The sequence below is a fragment of the Humulus lupulus genome, chromosome 2 (genome assembly GCF_963169125.1).
Source record: "Humulus lupulus chromosome 2, drHumLupu1.1, whole genome shotgun sequence".
NCBI lineage: Eukaryota > Viridiplantae > Streptophyta > Magnoliopsida > Rosales > Cannabaceae > Humulus > Humulus lupulus.
The window spans coordinates 157,540,903-157,562,280 of NC_084794.1; the positions used below are offsets into that span (position 1 = coordinate 157,540,903).

General features: G+C 40.0%; 1 protein-coding gene across 1 annotated transcript; it reads left to right on the forward strand.

The window, feature by feature from the left end:
• Positions 1 to 781: 781 nt before the first annotated feature.
• On the forward strand, positions 782 to 19,670 carry LOC133814872 (uncharacterized). The gene is made up of 8 exons (XM_062247780.1): positions 782 to 2,055; positions 2,425 to 2,677; positions 3,119 to 3,752; positions 3,885 to 4,653; positions 4,789 to 4,926; positions 5,905 to 6,050; positions 7,918 to 7,975; positions 19,440 to 19,670. The coding sequence occupies exons 1-8, from the start codon at positions 838 to 840 to the stop codon at positions 19,668 to 19,670; spliced, it is 3,447 nt and encodes a 1,148-aa protein (XP_062103764.1). The 5' UTR covers positions 782 to 837.
• Positions 19,671 to 21,378: the final 1,708 nt, after the last annotated feature.

A 21,378-nucleotide genomic window follows, 5' to 3' on the forward strand; every position in this document is an offset into this window, starting at 1 on the left:
GTAATTGGGATTGAGTTTTCTCTTGTTCTTGTAGTGAAATCTGAATTGAGATTGGGTTTTATCTTGTTCTTATGGTGAAATCTGAGTTGGGATTGAGTTTCACTTATTCTTATTGTGAAGTCTGGAAACCTCTCTTAAAATTTTTTTGTTCTATTCTTGTTCCTTATGGTCTAGAGGCCTTTTGGCCAAAACCCCACACAAGTGTTCCAAAAAAATCCTCATTTTTTTCGTCATTTTCACCAGTTTTCGTCGGTGTTCGTTTGGTTGTTTGGTTGGATTTGCTACTTGAATACTCCATATTACCGTTTCATTAGTTTTCAAAGAGCTTAAAGAAGGAAATAGAGTGGAAAAAGGCAGAGGTGTGAGCTTATTTGAGGGTAAAAGCCATCATTGAGTGCAAACACGAGTGTACTTGAGTGACCATTTTCTTTGAGTGAAACACGTGAGGGAGTGCAGCGAGGTCCTTTCTATAATTGTCTAACCTTATTGTTTTGCAGATTCTCTATCATGTCACAAAATCCAGAGAAAGATGCAAGCAATGATAATCCGCCACCTGAGGTTCCGAATCTACAAATGCAAGCATTAATCGGGGAGATGCGAAGGATGATGAGGGCGGAGTGTGAGCAGATACATGAGAGGTTGGATAGGGTAGAAGAGGGAACACAACGGAGGCCACGGAGGAATAGGATGTACCAAAGGGAGGATGAGAATGAAGGGGATTTGGAAGGGTTAGTTTCTGATGATGAGTTTGATAGGATGTCGACGGGTAACCATAGGAGGTATGGTCGGGATAGAGAAGCTAGGAACCAGGTAGATGATTATTTAGGAAATATAAAGATGAGAATTCCAGCATTTCAGGGGAAGAGCGATCCTGAGGCATACCTTGAGTGGGAAAAGAAGATGGAGTTAGTTTTTGATTGTCACAACTACTCCGACATGAAGAAGGTAAAACTAGCTGCCATTGAGTTTACTGATTATGCTATTGTTTGGTGGGATCAGTTGTGCATCAACAGGAGGCGGAGTGGAGATCGTCCTATTGACACATGGGAGGCAATGAAGAGGGTGATGAGGCGACGGTTTGTACCACCTCATTATTATCGAGATCTATACCTTAAGTTGCAGGGCCTTCGTCAAGGTTCCAAGAGTGTTGATGAGTATTACAAGGAGATGGAGATGGCTATGATTAGAGCCAATGTTGAAGAGGATCGGGAGGCAACCATGGCAAGGTTTTTGAATGGGTTGAACCGAGAGATTGCTGACCCAATCGAGCTACACCATTATGTGGAATTGGAGGATTTGGTTCATATGGCAATCAAAGTGGAGAGGCAGCTCAAGAAGGGTAGTTCAAGTTCGAGGTCAAGACCGAGCCCACACAATCCAAGTACAACACCTTGGAGGTCGAACTATCCAAAGAAAGAAGACCAACCCACTTCATCATCTACACCAAAACCAGCCACCACAGCCACACCACCTCAAGGTAAAACAACTCCTACTAAGTCTCATTCTAGTGAGATAAGGTGTTTCAAATGTCAGGGGCGAGGACACATAGCTAGCCAGTGTCCAAACAAGAGAGTCATGGTGATTCGAGAAAGTGGAGAGATAGATTCTGAAGATGAAGATGATCTTGCTGACATGCCACCTTTGGAAGATGCTTCTGACAATGAGTATGGACCAGAATCTGGTGAGATGCTTGCACTAGTCACAAGGCGAGTCCTGAATTTGCAAGCAAAAGAAGAGGAAGAAGAGGTGCAGCGAGAGAACATCTTTCACACTCGTTGTCATGTGAGAGACAAGGTATGTAGTGTCATTATTGATGGAGGTAGTTGTACTAATGTTGCTAGTGCTTCCATGGTTGCCAAGCTGGGGCTTACAACGCTTAGGCATCCTTGTCCATACAAATTGCAATGGCTGAATGATAGTGGTGAAGTGAGGGTTACAAAACAGGTGCTAGTCTCATTTCGAATTGGCAAGTATGAAGATGAGGTGTTGTGTGATGTGGTTCCCATGCAAGCTGGACACCTCCTTCTAGGAAGGCCTTGGCAATTTGATCGGCGGGTGCAGCATGACGGCTTCACCAACAAGTATTCATTCACATTCCGTCAACGAACAATCACTCTAGCGCCTTTGACACCAAAGCAAGTGTATGAAGATCAAGTGAGGTTGCAAAAATTGAGTGACAAAAAGAAAATGAGTGAGCACAAAGAGAGTGAAAAGATGAATGAGAGTAAGGAAAAAGAGAGACAAAGAGAGAAAAGTGTGGAATCAAGTGAGAGAAAACAAAATAATTTTTATGCAAAAAAAAGTGAGGTTAAGAGAGCATTGTGTACAAAACAGCCCATGATTTTACTCATGTATAAGGAGGCTCTTTTAAATACTAACCAACTTGATTCTTCGCTGCCAAGTGTTGTTGTGTCTATTTTGCAGGAATTTGAGGATGTGTTTCCTGAGAAAGTACCACATGGATTGCCACCTGTTCGAGGAATAGAACATCAAATTGATTTTGTTCCAGGTGTTTCCATCCCAAACCGACCAGCCTACAGAAGTAATCCTGATGAAACAAAGGAATTGCAAAGGCAAATTGAAGAATTGATGGAGAAAGGGCATGTGAGAGAAAGCATGAGCCCTTGTGCTGTTCCAGTGATTCTAGTTCCCAAGAAGGATGGAACATGGAGGATGTGTGTTGACTGTCGAGCCATCAACAATATAACGGTAAAATATCGACATCCCATTCCTCGTTTAGATGACATGTTAGATGAATTGCATGGTTCTTGTGTGTTTTCCAAAATTGATCTTAAAAGTGGGTATCACCAGATACGTATGAAAGAAGGGGATGAGTGGAAAACTGCTTTTAAAACTAAACATGGATTGTATGAGTGGTTAGTCATGCCTTTTGGACTAACTAATGCACCTAGCACTTTCATGCGCTTAATGAATCATGTATTGCGTGCTTTCATTGGAAAATTTGTGGTTGTGTATTTTGATGATATTCTTATTTATAGTAAGAATTTGCATGACCATGTTTTGCATTTGCATTCTGTTTTGGATGTTCTTAGGAAACAGAGTTTATATGCTAACCTCAGTAAGTGTACTTTCTGCACCGATAAGCTTGTTTTCCTAGGCTTTGTTGTAAGTGCTACAGGTATTCAGGTGGATGAAGAAAAGATCAAAGCTATCCAAGAGTGGCCGACCCCTACAACTATAGGTAATGTTAGAAGTTTTCATGGACTTGCTAGCTTCTACAGGAGGTTTGTGAAAAATTTTAGCACTATCGCCGCACCACTTACAGAAGTTATCAAAAAGAATGTGATATTTAAATGGGGCGAAGCTCAAGAGGAGGCATTTCAGCTACTGAAATACAAGCTTACTCATGCTCCTTTACTTGCTTTGCCTAACTTTTCTAACACTTTTGAAGTTGAATGTGATGCTTCTGGAATAGGTATTGGCGCTGTTCTTATGCAGGATGGGAGACCACTTGCATACTTTAGCGAAAAGCTAAGTGGGGCTGCCCTCAATTACCCCACCTATGACAAAGAATTGTATGCACTAGTGCGTGCTTTAGAAACATGGCAGCACTACTTGTGGCCAAAGGAGTTTGTGATTCGCACAGATCATGAATCCTTGAAACATTTGAAAGGCCAACACAAGCTCAACAAGAGACATGCAAGATGGGTTGAGTTCATTGAGACATTTCCTTATGTCATTCGCTATAAACAAGGTAAGGAGAATGTGGTTGCTGATGCCCTTTCTCGCAGGTATGCCCTAATCTCCACTCTTGATGCTAAATTACTTGGGTTTGAACACATCAAGGAGCTGTATTCTGCTGACCATGATTTTGGGGAAATTTATGGTGTTTGTGAAAAATCTGCTGAAGGAAAATTTTATAGGCATGAGGGTTTCTTGTTTAGGGAGCATAGGTTGTGTGTACCTAATTGTTCTTTGAGAGATTTGCTAGTTAGAGAGTCCCACGGGGGAGGGTTGATGGGACATTTTGGAGTTGCTAAAACCATAGCTATGTTGCAAGAGCACTTCTTTTGGCCCCACATGAAACGAGATGTTGAGCGAATTTGTGGTAGGTGTGTCACTTGTAGGCAAGCTAAATCAAGAGTTCAGCCAAATGGCCTTTACACACCCCTACCTATCCCTAGTTCACCATGGGTTGACATTTCAATGGATTTTGTGTTGGGTTTACCTAGAAGTAAGCGTGGGAGGGATTCAATCTTTGTGGTTGTAGACAGATTCTCTAAGATGGCTCATTTTATTCCTTGTCATAAAACTGATGATGCCTCTAACGTTGCAGATTTGTTCTTTAGGGAGATTGTGAGATTACATGGTATGCCTAGAACAATTGTATCAGATAGGGATGCCAAGTTCTTAAGCTATTTTTGGAAAACATTGTGGGGAAAACTTGGGACAAAACTATTATTTTCTACTACTTGTCACCCTCAAACCGATGGTCAAACAGAAGTAGTTAATAGGACCCTATCCACCTTGTTGAGGGCTATCATAAGTAAAAATATTAAGACTTGGGAAGATTGTTTGCCACATGTTGAGTTTGCTTATAATCGTTCAATGCATTCTGCTACTAAATTTTCACCATTTGAAATTGTTTATGGTTTTAATCCTCTAACTCCTTTGGATTTATCACCTTTACCTGTTTCTGAGCATTTGAATTTAGATGGCGAGAAGAAGGCAGAATTTGTGAAGAAAATCCATGAGAGGGCGCGACTCAACATAGAGAGAAGGACTGAACAATACATTAAGCAAGCTAACAAGGGTCGTCATAAGCAGGTTTTTGAGCCCGGTGATTGGGTATGGTTACACATGAGGAAAGAGAGATTCCCAACACAAAGGCGTTCAAAATTGCTACCTCGAGGAGATGGTCCATTTCAAGTACTTGAAAGGATCAATGACAATGCCTACAGACTCGATTTACCAGGTGAGTATAATGTTAGTGCTACTTTTAATGTTTCTGATTTGAGTCCTTTTGATGCAGGTGACGATTTGAGGTCAAATCCTTCTAAAGAGGGGGGGAATGATGAGGACACCAAGACCCAAGTATCAAGTCAAGTTCCAGTTGGTCCAGTGACGAGGGCACGAGCCAAGAGATTCAAGGAAGAACTTAACAGCCTAGTCCACAAAGTCCTAAAACAAGAGGAGACCGTGGTCAACATTGAAGGAGAACAAAGACTTGTCTTACTCATCAAAGTTTACTGAGTTTAGGAGCTTAATGAGTCTTTTTATTTTTAGTCACGTTTTTTAGTCTTTGTTTAATTTGTGATAAGTCAAACATTTGACTTGTGTGAGTCCAATAGTCCTTTTGTCTTTAATTTTCGGTTTTCATGAGGAAGACAAAAGGCTTGTCTTTTATTTCGGTTTTCATTAGGAAGACAAAGGGGCTGTCCTTAATTTTTCGGTTTCATTAGGAAGACCAAGGGTCTTGTTTTCATGTAATTTTCGTCCTTATAAGGACTGCCAAAACAATGTGAAAAATCAGATTATGTTGAATGAAATTGTGAGTTTATTTCTTCTTGAGTTCTTGAAGAAACTTTTGAACTTATCAAGGAGATTCCTTGTGGCGTTCATCCTGACTTATCAAACGGATTCCATCCCCGTTTGTGGCGTCTTCCTCATACCAAGGTTCGTGCTTGGCTAAGCATTGGGTCGCGGTTCCATTCCAATCTCGTGTGTTCTTGGTGGCTGTTCCATATTTGGTGTCGGGTTTCGTCACACTTGTTGGCGTGGTTCGTATCAGTAGATCCATTTCTGGACTTAAACAAGCTTCATGCTCCTAGAACTTAAGGTTTAATGAAGTAATTAGGACATATGGTTTTGAGCATAATGTCGATGAATCTTATGTTTACAAACTAAAGGAAAAATGACGTGATAATGTTCTTGGTGCTTTAGGTAGATGACAACTTGTTCATTGGCAACACTGTCAAGAAATTATCCAACCTAAAGGTTTGGCTCGAGACCAAATTTCAGATGAAAGATTTGGGTGAAGCTAGTTATGCTCTCAGTATCCAGATCATTCAGGAGAGGAAGAAGAAGATGTTGGCGCTATCTCAAGCAGCGTACATAGATAAGATACTCCTTAAGAGGAAGAAAAGAGGAAATAGATTCCTTATGCATCTATAGTTGGAAGTCTAAGTATGTTATGATATGCACTAGACCGGACATCTGCTATGTAGTGGGAGTTGTAAGTAAGTACAAGTAAAATTCTAGTAGAGAACATTGGGCAGCGATCAAGCACATGCTGAAGTATCTACGAAGGACAAAGGATTTTATGCTGGTCTATTTGGGTGGTTCATTGAACCCGATAGGCTACAATGATTCCAAATTTTAGACAGATGTCGATGATAGGAATTCTAATTCGGGAATGATATTTACTCGTAGGGATGCTGGTGTGATATGGAGAAGTGCTAAGCAATCTGCCATTTCATATTCCACCATGGAGGTTGAACACATAGTTACGTCTGAGGCGACAAGAAAATAGTCTGACTGAAAAAGTTCTACATAGATCTCTCTATTATTCCAAAAATGGATAAACCACTCATATTGTATTGTGACAATAATGGGGCTATAGGGAAGTCGAAAGAACGTCAAAACCATAATAGAGGAAAGCATATAGAGAGAACATACCACATCATTAGGGAATATGTGGCCAGGGGTGATGTCAAGGTGATGAAGATAGCGTCGGAAGAAAATCGGGTAGATCCCTTTACCAAGACTTTGGGAGAGAGCATTTTCGTGGGGCATGTAGAGGGAATGGGTTTGAGAAACATGTCCCATTTATTTTAAAAGGGCAAGTGGGAATTTGTTGTGTGTTATGCCTTTAATAAAACCATATTTCTCATATAATACATTTTTATTATCAATAATAGGACTAGAAATCACTTTGATTATTCAATCATACTGTTTGACTGTTTTATTATGCATTTATTCAATTAATACAATGATTCAAAAAATCTCGAACATATGGATGGTTAAAATTATAGTGAGTAGGTCACAGTAGATTATAGTTGTAATTATATGTTCATAAGAATGAGTCGTAAGTTTAAATCAGTGCATTGGATTTTCACTTATTGGTAATCTACGATATGATTTACTTACACAGTTGGTGTGTGATGTCTTGTTCGAGGCATTAACCAAATAGATAAGTTCAGATGTATTTGGTTACATTTGAGTAGGACCACCATTGATTATTGATAGATAAATAAGTATCGTTGTTATTGAATTTAATCAATGTCACAACGTTTAAAGGTCGATCTTCATTCTGAGTGATATTATTATGCTAATTATATTATTTAAATCTTTTGACTAGTTTGTTACCAACTTACCTTACGATCTAGCCTTTACTTACATCTTGGAGATTTGGTAGTGTGATTGAGTGGGCGTATTATTCATTGATATGAAATCTATAACTTCTGTATGAAAAGTTAAATGATGATTTCCATAATTGCTTAGTTCAAAAATTTGAATGATTGAGATCTCATTTCTATGATTAAGTTCACAGAAATATCATTTATAAAGAACTTAGTGGGAGTTAAAGATAAATTACTGATGAGGGGTAAAAAGGTAATTTTCACCCAGCTCGTTAGTAAGTCATCGATAGAGGATTGACTGTCTGTAATGGTTATGACAATGGATAACATATTTGTGGTTCGGAAAATGTATTCCGTGAGTTCAAGAGTCCAATTCCGAGTCTATAGTGGAGTCACTATGAATTAATAAGTTGTGAGATAATTTATTACCATAAATAAACTAATGAGAACTTATTGTAGCTTGGGGTCATGGATCCATGGTTGATAGTGTAGATTTTGTAATGTTTTACAGAGTTGTTTTAGGGAATTTTTGAGCTTATTTAGTAATGTTTGTGCAGTATGACGCATTTGTTGCTTGTGTTTGTTAATGTTGCAGGATCTATGGATATATGGAAAAATTGACCAATTTATGGTGGTTTTTGGGTGATTCTATGGTAGGAGACATATGGCGAAGATGATTGATGGCTGATACCATGTTTGGGATCGAAATGAGTAATTTTGGTGAAGAAAGGACTTTTGACCCTCGGGATATAGCTTAAGGGCCGCGACGTTGTGTTAGACAGAGATGACGAAAATTCTAGGATGTAAGGGCCGCGATGCTATGTTTTTGGGAAATAGAGCCATGGCGCACCACCTTAAGGGCCACAATGCTTGTCGAGGTAGAGGCGAGACAAATTCTCAATATCGGAAATGAGTCGTGACGCTTTAGTCGGTCAGATTGTCAATTTGGGCATTTTAAGTATGGGAAAAAGTGGAATTTCACATTTAACAAACAAGAAACTATATGAGAATCATTATGATGATTTTTGAAAAAAAAAACCACGGAGCAGAGATTCAAGTAAACACTTTGTGGAGGTAAGGGATTGAAGATGTACTAGTTTTTATCATTTTTCTTCTTTTTTTACTTTCTATTGTAGAGATGTCTATCCATAGTTTAATTCATTTGACTATGTTTATCATGAACTAAATTCTTATTTAGAGTGTTAACGGATTCTTATTTACAATGGGTTAATGTAGAGTCCAAGAACTTTACTTAGCTAGTTATTTAGTAGTATTATAGTATGTTTAGTATTATCTATGTAACTGTGGATTTTTGGTTCAGACCGGGAATTATTTGGACACTCACAGTAGTACTTATAGATTTTCTAAGTTTAATCTATAGTTTAAGAACATTAAGAATAACCTAAGGTTTGATTAATGTGACTGATATTAAGGATTATATTTATTATAGTATAAGGTTTAGACATCAACCAATAGGATTTTAAGCACATGTTATGAATGGTGATTAAGGATTAAGTATTTTTGAGGATTAAATTTAATAAGGAGTAAAGTTTGAATGTTATAGGGTCAGTCAGCAGCTTTGAATACGTTGAGGGCTTAGTCAAGGCTGTTTACTCCATTCAAACTTAGCTAAAAATGTGTAATTTCGTGTTTAAATAGTCAGCGTGTGCCGATATATCGCAGCTATAGGGGGCGATATATCGCAGCACGTAGATACGGAAAACACGAAACGATGCACGGTCGCCTCGGGCATACTGGCCCAGGCGATATATCGCCTACAGGGGGCGATATATCGCCTCCTTCAGCATAAATTCAAAATCTTTTGAATTCATTTCCTTTCAGCCATTCAAACTCCTTCAACAATCCAACATCTTTTGAACGAGTCTTCAGCCTCTGCTGAACGATTATTCAAATGATTTTCCCCTAAAAAGCCATTATTTTTATTCAAGTAAAATCAAGATCCTTTCATCTCAAAACTCTATAAATAGGACCTAGTACCCAGCCATTATTCACCTTTTGCTCTAAGTTCAGAAGCTGCTAGCTAGTGTTAAGTGAGTGTGAGAGTGTAAACACCTGGTTTGGGAAAATCATAAGCTTAAACTTCATAAGCTTATTAAACACTTTGGGAAGTGAGGTTCTATAGTATTTCGGTTGAGGTGTAGATTGGTCTTTCAAGTCTTTGAGGTAACCAAAACTCTAGTTCATTTCTGTATTATGTTATTTTCTTTCTCATAGTTTTCTACTCAATCTCTAACCTTAATCTTTATTTTGGTTAGGGAATCTAAGTTCTTGAGCACATATGTTTCGGTAAGCATGTCTCTCAAATGGTTTAGTCTTCTCATTTCCTTTTCATCTCTTTCCTTCTTTCAACTCACTCTTGTTCATTATGGTTTTAGGAGTGTTCCAAAAGTCCCAACTCAGTCCATTATATCCCGGTAACTTTGGTAAGGAAAATATGCTAGAATCTATATGTTTATGTTTATGTTATCTTATGTGTTATGTTATGATATGTTATGAATATGTTATAAATGTGTTTGTTTGTAGGCTTGGGCTTATGCCCTATTTGACTAACAAGACCCCAAAAAGATTGTGGGCATATGCCTATTTAGCTGGTAGGACCCCACTAATCTCATGGGCATAAGCTTGTCTAGTCTATGGGACCCCAAGTAATAATGGCAATTATAATAAGTGTATTATGTGTTATGATATGTCTTTACGTTATTATGAAATTGATTTGTATGACTATGTGTTAGATTTTTCCTTGCTGGGAATTAGGCTCATTCCTTTCTGTTTATGTGCAGGAAATAAGCTTTAGAGGCGGAAAGTTTCGTGACGCTTAGAGGATGTGTATCGATGGTGAATGGAGTCAAGGGGCCGAGCGTTATTTGATTCGAGGATGTAGTCTCATTTTAATTTTTATGGTTTTATATGTATTTTCCGCATTTTCTTATGTAATTCTTTTCATTTAAATCATGTTTTGTTTTTAAAGACAATGGGATCCCATATCCTTCTTAGTATTCTATTTATTTGTAAGTAACTCTTATTTTACAAGTTACTCAATAAATTTATGGTATTTTCGTAAAAATGTAAGTTTTATGTATAGTTTCGTTAATGGTCCAAATAGTCTAGATTAGTGGGTCATTACAGTTGGTATCAGAGAAACAGTTCCTTCGCATGAAGTTCTCCTCGATACACACGCTCAAAGCTCCGAATCGGACCGCCAAGTAAGTATTTAAGTTACAAGTTACCTTACTTATGTATATAGCTAACAACTTCAGTGTTTATGTTTCAGTTAAGAATGAACGGAGCTTTAACCTACCAAGATATACGAGCCATTAAGGCTTTAAAAAGAATAAGGGAGCCAAGAAACACCGTAGGAGCCGTAGAAAGGATTACTCGAAGGTTGCTTTTGTTTCACCAAGAGATAGGTGGCCTTCAAGAGGCTAAACAAATAATGCTAAGATCAACGGAACAATTTGTATTAGTAATTAGGTTGTTTAAAGATTTCCATCCTGTAATAGCAGCTTTAGAAGAAATATGGGAAGAAATGCGTGAGGAGGATGAATTACCATTAGCAATGAGATACTATTTCCTCTTGGTTAGGTTTACCGCAAAATTTGAGTTTCAATTCACCAATGAGCAAAAGAGTAGGATTCTCACCAACCTTCCTATAGGACGTTTCGATGCACATGATAATGATGATTATGAGCAAATAGATGATGATATGTTAGATGACGGATCGGATGTAGAAGATCCCGATTTTTAGATTAGAAGTTTTTAGTGTTTGTTTTATTTACTTTTGATTGTAATAAGTGAAATTGTTTTCCAAATGAATAAACATGCTATTTGAATATCATGTGTGAGTTTGATTTTATTTTCGCAATCATAATAAATACTAAATAAAATGAATAATGACTAAGTTCGGTGAGGGTGGATACAAATCAATGAACCTAGCTTCCTTATTGAGAGTTAGGGGGCCATAGTAGTGGGAACGATTTTACTGATCCCAGCCCTCCCTCAATATGGTTAACTTTGGAACAAAGATAAGTTTCGAGCTTGAGAATTAAGTCATATAGGATGATTAGAAACACACTTAGAAAATAAAGATGACTTTTTTTTTTAAGTATAGAAGCCCACTCTAAAAATAAATAAAGACCTATATAATTTTTCATAAAAATTCATAATGAATAGGTCCGAGATATGTTTGTTTTAGCATAAGTTTTTGCCTTAGAGCCTATTAGGAAAAGTTCTAACATGTTTCTTTCAACTGTTAGAACTTTGCTATGATGTCTCTCCGAAGATCCGCACGCACCAACGGAAACGCCGCTAACGATGTTCCAGCGACCAATGCAGTTCCAACAGTTCGCCAAAGGGGAGTACGTGCTACTGCTCGCCGCAACGCGCCGGCACAGCCAGCTGACAACACTGCAGAGATTGCCAGACTGTGACAACAAGTCGAGGAACTTCTACAGCAACAGCGCCAACAGGCTCAATCTCAGCCTCAGCCTCCGCCACAGCCGCAGCCGCAGCCACAGCAAATGGCCCCAGCACCCCAACAAGTTGGTCCATATGGGGGATGGCCTATGACAAATTACGCTCCATATCCTGTGCAGCACATGGAGCCAGTGTACGAAAGGTTCCGCAAGCAGCACGCTCCGAACTTCGAAGGGACTACGGACCCCTTTGAAGCAGAAGAATGGCTAAGAAATGTGGAGCCGATCCTAGCCCACATGAACCTCAGTAATGCGGACCGCATATCCTGCGTCTCGTCTTTACTCAAGAAAGATGCCAGGATATGGTGGGATTTGGTCCAGCAATCCCACAATGCTGCCACCATGACGTGGACCCGATTTGTGGAGCTCTTCCACAAGAAGTACTACAATTCAGCGGTACTTGCTACGAGAGTTGAGGAGTTCACCAATCTGAAGCAAGGGAATTTAACAGTGGCGGAATATGCTCGTCAGTTTGACCGCTTGGCCAAGTTCACGGCAGAGTTAGTTCCAACCAATTATCTGAGGGTTAACAAATTCGTGAGAGGACTCCGACCAAAGATCGAGATGGGGGTAAAACTAGCGAACCCGGGAAACACTTCATATGCCGACGTTCTTGAGACGACAATTGAAGTAGAAAGGTTGCAGGCCAACGTGAGCAAAGAAGAAGCCAGCAAGCCTGAACCCAGACAGCAGAGCCAACCTCAGGCCAGTCGGAACAACAATCAGTCTAGCAATAGCGACAACAATCAGTCCAACAACAACGGTAACTGACAGAAGAGAAGGTATCCTGACAACAAGCAAGCCGATAGTAAGAAAAGGGCACGACCAAATAATGGGGGAAATAGGTCGGGCTACGTGGAATACCCGCCATGTGCCAAATGTCAGAAGAAGCACCCCGGAGAATGTCGTGCCAACACCAAGGAGTGTTTCAATTGTGGTCAAGAGGGGCATCGCATGAAAGATTGTCCTCAGCAAAAGCCAGAAGGAAAGAAGGATGAAAAGATGGTTCCTGCTCGGGTTTTTGCTTTAACCCAAGGAGAGGCGGATGCTAGCAACAAGGTGGTCACAGGTCAGATTTCCATCCTCAATAAATTATGTCATGCATTATTTGATTCGGGAGCCACTCATTCGTATATTTCGTTAGGATAGATAAACTAGACAAACCTAGTGAAAGATTTAGAACTAGGTTTGTAACCGAGTTGCCTTCGGGCAAAGTAGTTCTATCATCACGAATTGTACGAGGCGTACCAATCAAGATTGAGGACAAGGAACTAGAAGGAGACCTGATAGAGCTAGTGATAAAAGACTTCGATATCATACTAGGCATGGATTAGCTAGCACCGCATGGCGCAACAATCAACTGCAGACGCAAGAAGGTGACATTCGATACTCCTGACGGCCAGAAACTATGTTTCATGGGACAAGCTTCAGGACTATGCACCCCATTAGTGTCATCTCTCAAAGCTCAGAGAATGACGGAGAAAGGATGCCAAGCATTCCTAGCCAGCATCACGAACATGGAGAAGGAGACATCACTTAAAGTTGGAGATGTTCGGGTTATACAAGAATTTCCAGAGGTATTTCCCGATGACTTGCCAGGATTGCCGCCAAATCGAGAAATAGACTTCACAATAGAATTAGTACCGGGCACCGAGCCTATCTCTAAGGCACCATACCGGATGGCACCTACGGAACTCAAGGAGTTAAAGACGCAGCTACAAGAACTCCTAGACTTGGGTTTCATTAGGCCAAGCCATTCACCATGGGGAGCTCCGGTACTATTCGTGAAGAAGAAGGACGGAAGTATGCGCATGTGCATAGACTACCGTGAGCTGAATAAAGTAACAATTAAGAAAAAATACCCGCTACCTCGGATTGATGATTTGTTTGATCAACTCCGAGGTGCGACTGTATTCTCTAAGATCGATTTACGGTCCGGGTATCACCAGCTCAAGGTAAAGGGAGAAGATATTCCTAAGACAGCCTTTAGGACTCGATATGGACACTACGAGTTCTTGGTTATGTCTTTTGGTCTTACTAACGCACCAGCCGCGTTTATGGATTTAATGAATAGGGTCTTCAAAGACTACTTGGATAAATTCGTCATTGTGTTCATCGACGACATTTTAATTTACTCCAAGGATGAAGCGGAGCACGAGGAACACTTAAGGATGATTTTGACGCGATTGAAGGAGCACCAACTCTACGCGAAGTTCAAGAAATGCGAGTTTTGGCTCTCACAAGTGGCGTTCCTCGGGCACATCATATCGAAAGACGGAGTTGCAGTAGATCCATCGAAGGTAGAGGCCGTGAAGGATTGGCCTAGACCAAAGAACGCGTCAGAAGTAAGAAGCTTCTTAGGGCTAGCAGGTTACTATAGAAAGTTTGTAGAGGGCTTTTCTAAGATAGCCACTCCACTCACCAACCTGACCCGGAAGCAACAAAAGTTTAACTGGAATGATAAGTGTGAGGAAAGCTTCCAGTTACTTAAGGATAAGCTTTGCTCAACACCAGTACTTAGTGTCCCAACACCCAACGATAAGTTCGTTGTCTACTGCGACACATCAAAGCTAGGATTGGGATGCGTTTTGATGCAAAACGACAAGGTGATAGCCTACGCCTCACGTCAGTTAAAGGAGTATGAACAACGCTATCCAACTCACGATATGGAGTTGGCAGCGGTGGTCTTTGCGTTAAAAATCTGGCGCCATTATCTTTATGGAGAACGGTGCGAGATTTACACGGACCACAAAAGTTTAAAATACTTCTTTACGCAGAAGGAGCTTAACATGAGGCAGCGCAGGTGGTTAGAGTTGGTAAAGGATTACGACTGCGAAATCCTATACCACCCAGGGAAAGAGAATGTAGTTGCCGATGCACTCAGCCGGAAAAACTATGGGAATTTAGCAACCTTATCCGGAATTGAAAAGCCGCTACAGCAAGAACTTATCAATGCCGGAATAGAAGTGATTGTAGGCAAGCTGGCTAAGTTGTCTATCCAATCGAATCTGCTAGAGGACATACGAATTGGTCAGGGACATGACGACACCCTAGCAGCACACATGGATGCAGTCAGAGAAAGCAAGACTACAGATTTCTCAATATCTAGTCAAGGTTTATTGAGATATAAGGATCGGGTATGCGTGCCAGACAATCAAAGTATTAAGAAGACGATCCTAGAAGAAGTGCACAACACCCCATACTCAGTTCATCCAGGGTCTACCAAGATGACTCATGACATCAAGGCAGTCTATTGGTGGCCAAGGATGAAGAAGGACATAGCGGAGTATGTATCTAAATGCCTTGTATGCCAGCAAGTGAAGGCGGAGCATCAGCGGCCTGCAGGATTATTGCAACCGCTTAGCATACCGGAATGGAAGTGGGACGACATAGCCATGGACTTCGTGACGGGTCTGCCAAAGACGAATAAGCAGCATGATTCCGCTTGGATAGTCATAGATAGACTAACCAAGTCGGCTCATTTTCTGCCTGTTAAGACTTCATATACGGCAGACCAATATGCAGACATCTACATCCAAGAGATTGTACGATTGCATGGAATACCCAAGACGATAGTGTCAGATAGAGGATCAGTGTTTACGTCAAGATTTTGGAGAAGCTTACAGCAAGCTATGGGCACTAAGTTAAGCCTTAGTACAGCTTTCCATCCTCAGACAGATGGGCGGTGTGAGGAAAGCTTACAACTGGAATGATAAGTGTGAGGAAAGCTTCCAGTTACTTAAGGATAAGCTTTGCTCAACACCAGTACTTAGTGTCCCAACACCCAACGATAAGTTCGTTGTCTACTGCGACACATCAAAGCTAGGATTGGGATGCGTTTTGATGCAAAACGACAAGGTGATAGCCTACGCCTCACGTCAGTTAAAGGAGTATGAACAACGCTATCCAACTCACGATATGGAGTTGGCAGCGGTGGTCTTTGCGTTAAAAATCTGGCGCCATTATCTTTATGGAGAACGGTGCGAGATTTACACGGACCACAAAAGTTTAAAATACTTCTTTACGCAGAAGGAGCTTAACATGAGGCAGCGCAGGTGGTTAGAGTTGGTAAAGGATTACGACTGCGAAATCCTATACCACCCAGGGAAAGAGAATGTAGTTGCCGATGCACTCAGCCGGAAAAACTATGGGAATTTAGCAACCTTATCCGGAATTGAAAAGCCGCTACAGCAAGAACTTATCAATGCCGGAATAGAAGTGATTGTAGGCAAGCTGGCTAACTTGTCTATCCAATCGAATCTGCTAGAGGACATACGAATTGGTCAGGGACATGACGACACCCTAGCAGCACACATGGATGCAGTCAGAGAAAGCAAGACTACAGATTTCTCAATATCTAGTCAAGGTTTATTGAGATATAAGGATCGGGTATGCGTGCCAGACAATCAAAGTATTAAGAAGACGATCCTAGAAGAAGTGCACAACACCCCATACTCAGTTCATCCAGGGTCTACCAAGATGACTCATGACATCAAGGCAGTCTATTGGTGGCCAAGGATGAAGAAGGACATAGCGGAGTATGTATCTAAATGCCTTGTATGCCAGCAAGTGAAGGCGGAGCATCAGCGGCCTGCAGGATTATTGCAACCGCTTAGCATACCGGAATGGAAGTGGGACGACATAGCCATGGACTTCGTGACGGGTCTGCCAAAGACGAATAAGCAGCATGATTCCGCTTGGATAGTCATAGATAGACTAACCAAGTCGGCTCATTTTCTGCCTGTTAAGACTTCATATACGGCAGACCAATATGCAGACATCTACATCCAAGAGATTGTACGATTGCATGGAATACCCAAGACGATAGTGTCAGATAGAGGATCAGTGTTTACGTCAAGATTTTGGAGAAGCTTACAGCAAGCTATGGGCACTAAGTTAAGCCTTAGTACAGCTTTCCATCCTCAGACAGATGGGCAGTCTGAGCGTACGATTCAGATCTTAGAGGATATGCTACGCGCATGTGTACTTGATTTCGGAGGATCGTGGAACAAGTACTTACCACTGATCGAGTTCTCGTACAACAACAGCTACCAGTCGACAATCGGAATGGCACCTTATGAGTTGCTATATGGAAGAAGGTGCCGATCACCGTTGCACTGGGACGAGGTAGGAGAAAGGCAGCTTCTAGGGCCCGAAGCTGTTAGGCAAGCTCAGGAAGCAGTAACGCTTATTAGACAGCGTATGCTAGCTGCTCAAAGCCGTCAGAAGAGCTATGCGGATACCAAGCGACGCAATGTGGAGTTTCAAGTTGGAGATCAAGTCTTCCTGAAGATATCTCCTATGAAGGGTGTCAAGCGGTTCGGGAAGAAAGGCAAGCTCATTCCCCGATTCATAGGTCCTTTTGAGATATTGGAAAAAGTGGGACCAGTTGCATATAGACTAGCCCTACCACCAGCACTAGCCGATAGTAACAACGTCTTCCACATTTCGATGCTACGCAAATATGTGTCAGACCCATCTCACGTCCTCAAGTACGATACCATAGCGCTCCATAAAGATTTAAGTTACGAGGAACGACCAGTTAGCATCCTAGATAGAGGGATGAAGTAGTTGCGGTCCAAGAGCTTTCCTATAGTCAAAATCCTATGGAGCAATAGTTCTGAACGCGAGGCAACGTGGGAGTTGGAGGAGGACATGCAGAGCCGGTATCCGGAGTTATTTGGTAAGTAAATTTCGAGGATGAAATTCTTTTTAGTAGGGGAGAATTGTAGAGTCCAAGAACTTTACTTAGTTAGTTATTTAGTAGTATTATAGTATGTTTAGTATTATCTATGTAACTGTGGATTTTTGGTTCAGACCGGGAATTATTTGGACACTCATAGTAGTACTTATAGATTTTCTAAGTTTAATCTATAGTATAAGAATATTAAGTATAACCTAAGTTTGATTAATGTGACTGATATTAAGGATTATATTTATTATATTATAAGGTTTAGACATCAACCAATAGGATTTTAAGCATATGTTACGAATCGTGATTAAGGATTAAGTATTTTTGAGGATTAAATTTAATAAGGAGTAAAGTTTGAATGTTATAGGGTCAGTCAGCAGCTTTGAATACGTTGAGGGCTTAGTCAAGGCTGTTTACTCCATTCAAACTTAGCTAAAAATGTGTAATTTCGTGTTTAAATAGTCAGCGTGTGCCGATATATCGCAGCTATAGGGGGCGATATGTCGCAGCACGTAGATACGGAAAACACGAAATGATGCACGATCGCCTCGGGCATACTGGCCCAGGCGATATATCGCCTACAGGGAGCGATATATCGCCTCCTTCAGCATAAATTCAAAATCTTTTGAATTCATTTCCTTTCAGCCATTCAAACTCCTTCAACAGTCCAGCATCTTTTGAACGAGTCTTCAGCCTCTGCTGAACGATTATTCAAATGATTTTCACCTGAAAAGCCATTATTTTTATTCAAGTAAAATCAAGATCCTTTCATCTCCAAACTCTATAAATAGGACCTAGTACCCAGCCATTATTCACCTTTTGCTCTAAGTTCAGAAGCTGCTAGCTAGTGTTAAGTGAGTGTGAGAGTGTAAATACCTGGTTTGGGAAAATCATAAGCTTAAACTTCATAAGCTTATTAAACACTTTGGGAAGTGAGGTTCTATAGTATTTCGGTTGAGGTGTAGATTGGTCTTTCAAGTCTTTGAGGTAACCAAAACTCTAGTTCATTTCTGTATTATGTTATTTTCTTTCTCATAGTCTTCTACTCAATCTCTAACCTTAATCTCTATTTTGGTTAGGGAATCTAAGTTCTTGAGCACATAAGTTTCGGTAAGCATGTCTCTCAAATGGTTTAGTCTTCTCATTTCCTTTTCATCTCTTTCCTTCTTTCAACTCACTCTTGTTCATTATGGTTTTAGGAGTGTTCCAAAAGTCCCAACTCAGTCCATTATATCCCGGTAACTTTGGTAAGGAAAATAGGCTAGAATCTATATGTTTATGTTTATGTTATCTTATGTGTTATGTTATGATATGTTATGAATATGTTATAAATGTGTTTGTTTGTAGGCTTGGGCTTATGCCCTATTTGACTAACAAGACCCCAAAAAGATTGTGGGCATATGCCTATTTAGCTGGTAGGACCCCACTAATCTCATGGGCATAAGCTTGTCTAGTCTATGGGACCCCAAGTAATAATGGCCATTATAATAAGTGTATTATGTGTTATGATATGTCTTTACGTTATTATGAAATTGATTTGTATGACTATGTGTTAGATTTTTCCTTGCTGGGCATTAGGCTCATTCCTTTCTGTTTATGTGCAGGAAATAAGCTTTAGAGGCGGAAAGATTCGTGACGCTTAGAGGATGTGTATCGATGGTGAATGGAGTCAAGGGGCCGAGCGTTATTTGATTCGAGGATGTAGTCTCATTTTAATTTTTATGGTTTTATATGTATTTTCCGCATTTTCTTATGTACTTCTTTTCATTTAAATCATGTTTTGTTTTTAAAGACAATGGGATCCCATATCCTTCTTAGTATTCTATTTATTTGTATGTAACTCTTATTTTACAAGTTACTCAATAAATTTATGGTATTTTCGTAAAAATGTAAGTTTTATGTATAGTTTCGTTAATGGTCCAAATAGTGTAGATTAGTGGGTCATTACAGTTAAATGGTACTACTTGTACCATAATTGATGAAGCAGTAGGGGGTGCATTCATGAGCAAGAGTGCTAATAAAGCATATGAATTATTGGAAGAGATGGCCGTGAACAACTACAATTGGCCTACTGAGAGGGGACAAACAAAGAAGGTAGCTGGTATGATCGAATTAGATGCTATCGCAATGCTTACAACTCAAGTGGCAGCCTTAACAAAATAGTTACAACAGAGCAACCCATCTCAAGCCATGCAAGTACATAATGTATGTGAGGCATGTGGGAATATCCATCCATTAAATAAGTGCCCTGCCGTGAATATGAATAATATGCCATTGGAAGATGTGCAACCATAGGAAATTTCCAAAGGCTAGCCAATAACCCCTTTACAATGTCATACAACCAAGGGTGGAAGATCACCCAAAATTTTAATGCAAGAATAACCAAGCCACACAACAACCTTTTTCTCACACTCAATAATAGTGCCCACTTCCGTAAAACAATCATCCTTTCCCTCAACTCCAGCAATCTTATCAACAACCTCCACCTAGATCCTATCAACCACAATAATAGACAACCACAACAACAAATACCCATGAAACAACCTGAAGCGCTGAACCAGTTTTTTTCCTTAACCAGCGCATCTATCAGAAGTTTGGAGACTCAGATTGGTCAGTTTGCTACTTTAATCACAGACAAGGCTGAAGAAAATTTTTCTTGCACTACTGAGGTAAACCCTAAAGAACAATGCCAAGAAATTACCTTGAGGAGTGGAACACAGTATAAAGAGTCAAGAAACAATCATACAGAGCAGATGAATTAGGAACAAATTATACAAGACACAACAGAAAAATAAGTCTAGTGAAGAGAAGGTTACTAAGGCCTTCCAGAGAAAAAAATGGTACCACCAGTGAGTATTGAGCACCATATCAAAATCCCATATCCCCAGAGGCTACATAAGCAAAATCAAGATAAAAAATTTGCAATGTTTTTGGATGTGTTCAATAAGTTACATATTAACATCCCTTTCGCTGAAGCACTAGAAAGAATGCCTAGCTATGTCATGTTTATGAAAAAGATCCTGTCTAATAAGAGGAAGATGGGATATTATGAAATCGTAGCATTGAGAGAAGAGTGTAGTGCCATTCTACAAAGAAAGCTCCCACAAAAGTTAAGAGATCCGGAAACCTTTACCATACCTGGCCCCATTAGGGATTTTGAATGCAAGCATGCTTTATGTGATCAGGGGACAAGTATAAATTTGATGTCGTTGTCAGTATTTCGCAGACTAGGGTTAGGTAAAGCAAGGCCCACAACAGTGAAATTATAGATAACAGATTGTTTAGTGAAGCTCCCAAGATGTATTATTGAAGATGTGTTGGTGATAGTGGATAAGTTTATCTTTCAAGTATATTTTATTGTTCTTGACATGGAGGAGGCAAATGTCCCAATTATTCTTGGGATACCATTTTTAGCAATAGGGCAAGCTTTGATATATGTCAAAAAAAGAGAATTATGGTAAATAGTACAAGATGATGAGGTAGTATTCAATGTAATCAAAATTCCATGACTTATCCAAGGGAAAGTGATAGTTGCTATTTTGTTGGTGTGATAGATCTGTTGTAGCGGGACAAAATTTTGTTCAAGATCCTCTTGAATTGAGTCTTACAGTTGTTGATGTAGATGAAGAAGATTGTAAGGAGGTTGTGGGTTATTTGAATTGGATAAAATCTTATGGACCTTTGAGTGAGAAATGGTTTGATGAACTTGGTCAAGGACCTGAGAGACCACTTCCTTCCATTAAGAAGCCTCATGTTCTAGATTTGAAGGCTTTACCAGATCATCTACGCTATGCGTATCTTGGAGAAAAAGAGGCTCTTCCTATTATAGTATCTTCATCTCTTTTTGAGGTGGAGGTAGAAAAGTTACTAA

Coding starts and splice junctions, on each gene's coding strand:
- LOC133814872 (XM_062247780.1), top strand. CDS start 838: ATGAGAATTCCAGCATTTCAGGGGAAGAGCGATCCTGAGGCATACCTT. Junction 4,927..5,904: donor ATGACAATGCCTACAGACTC/GATTTACCAGGT, acceptor TTGGTGCTTTAG/GTAGATGACAACTTGTTCAT. Junction 7,976..19,439: donor GGTTTTTGGGTGATTCTATG/GTAGGAGACATA, acceptor CAAATAGTGTAG/ATTAGTGGGTCATTACAGTT.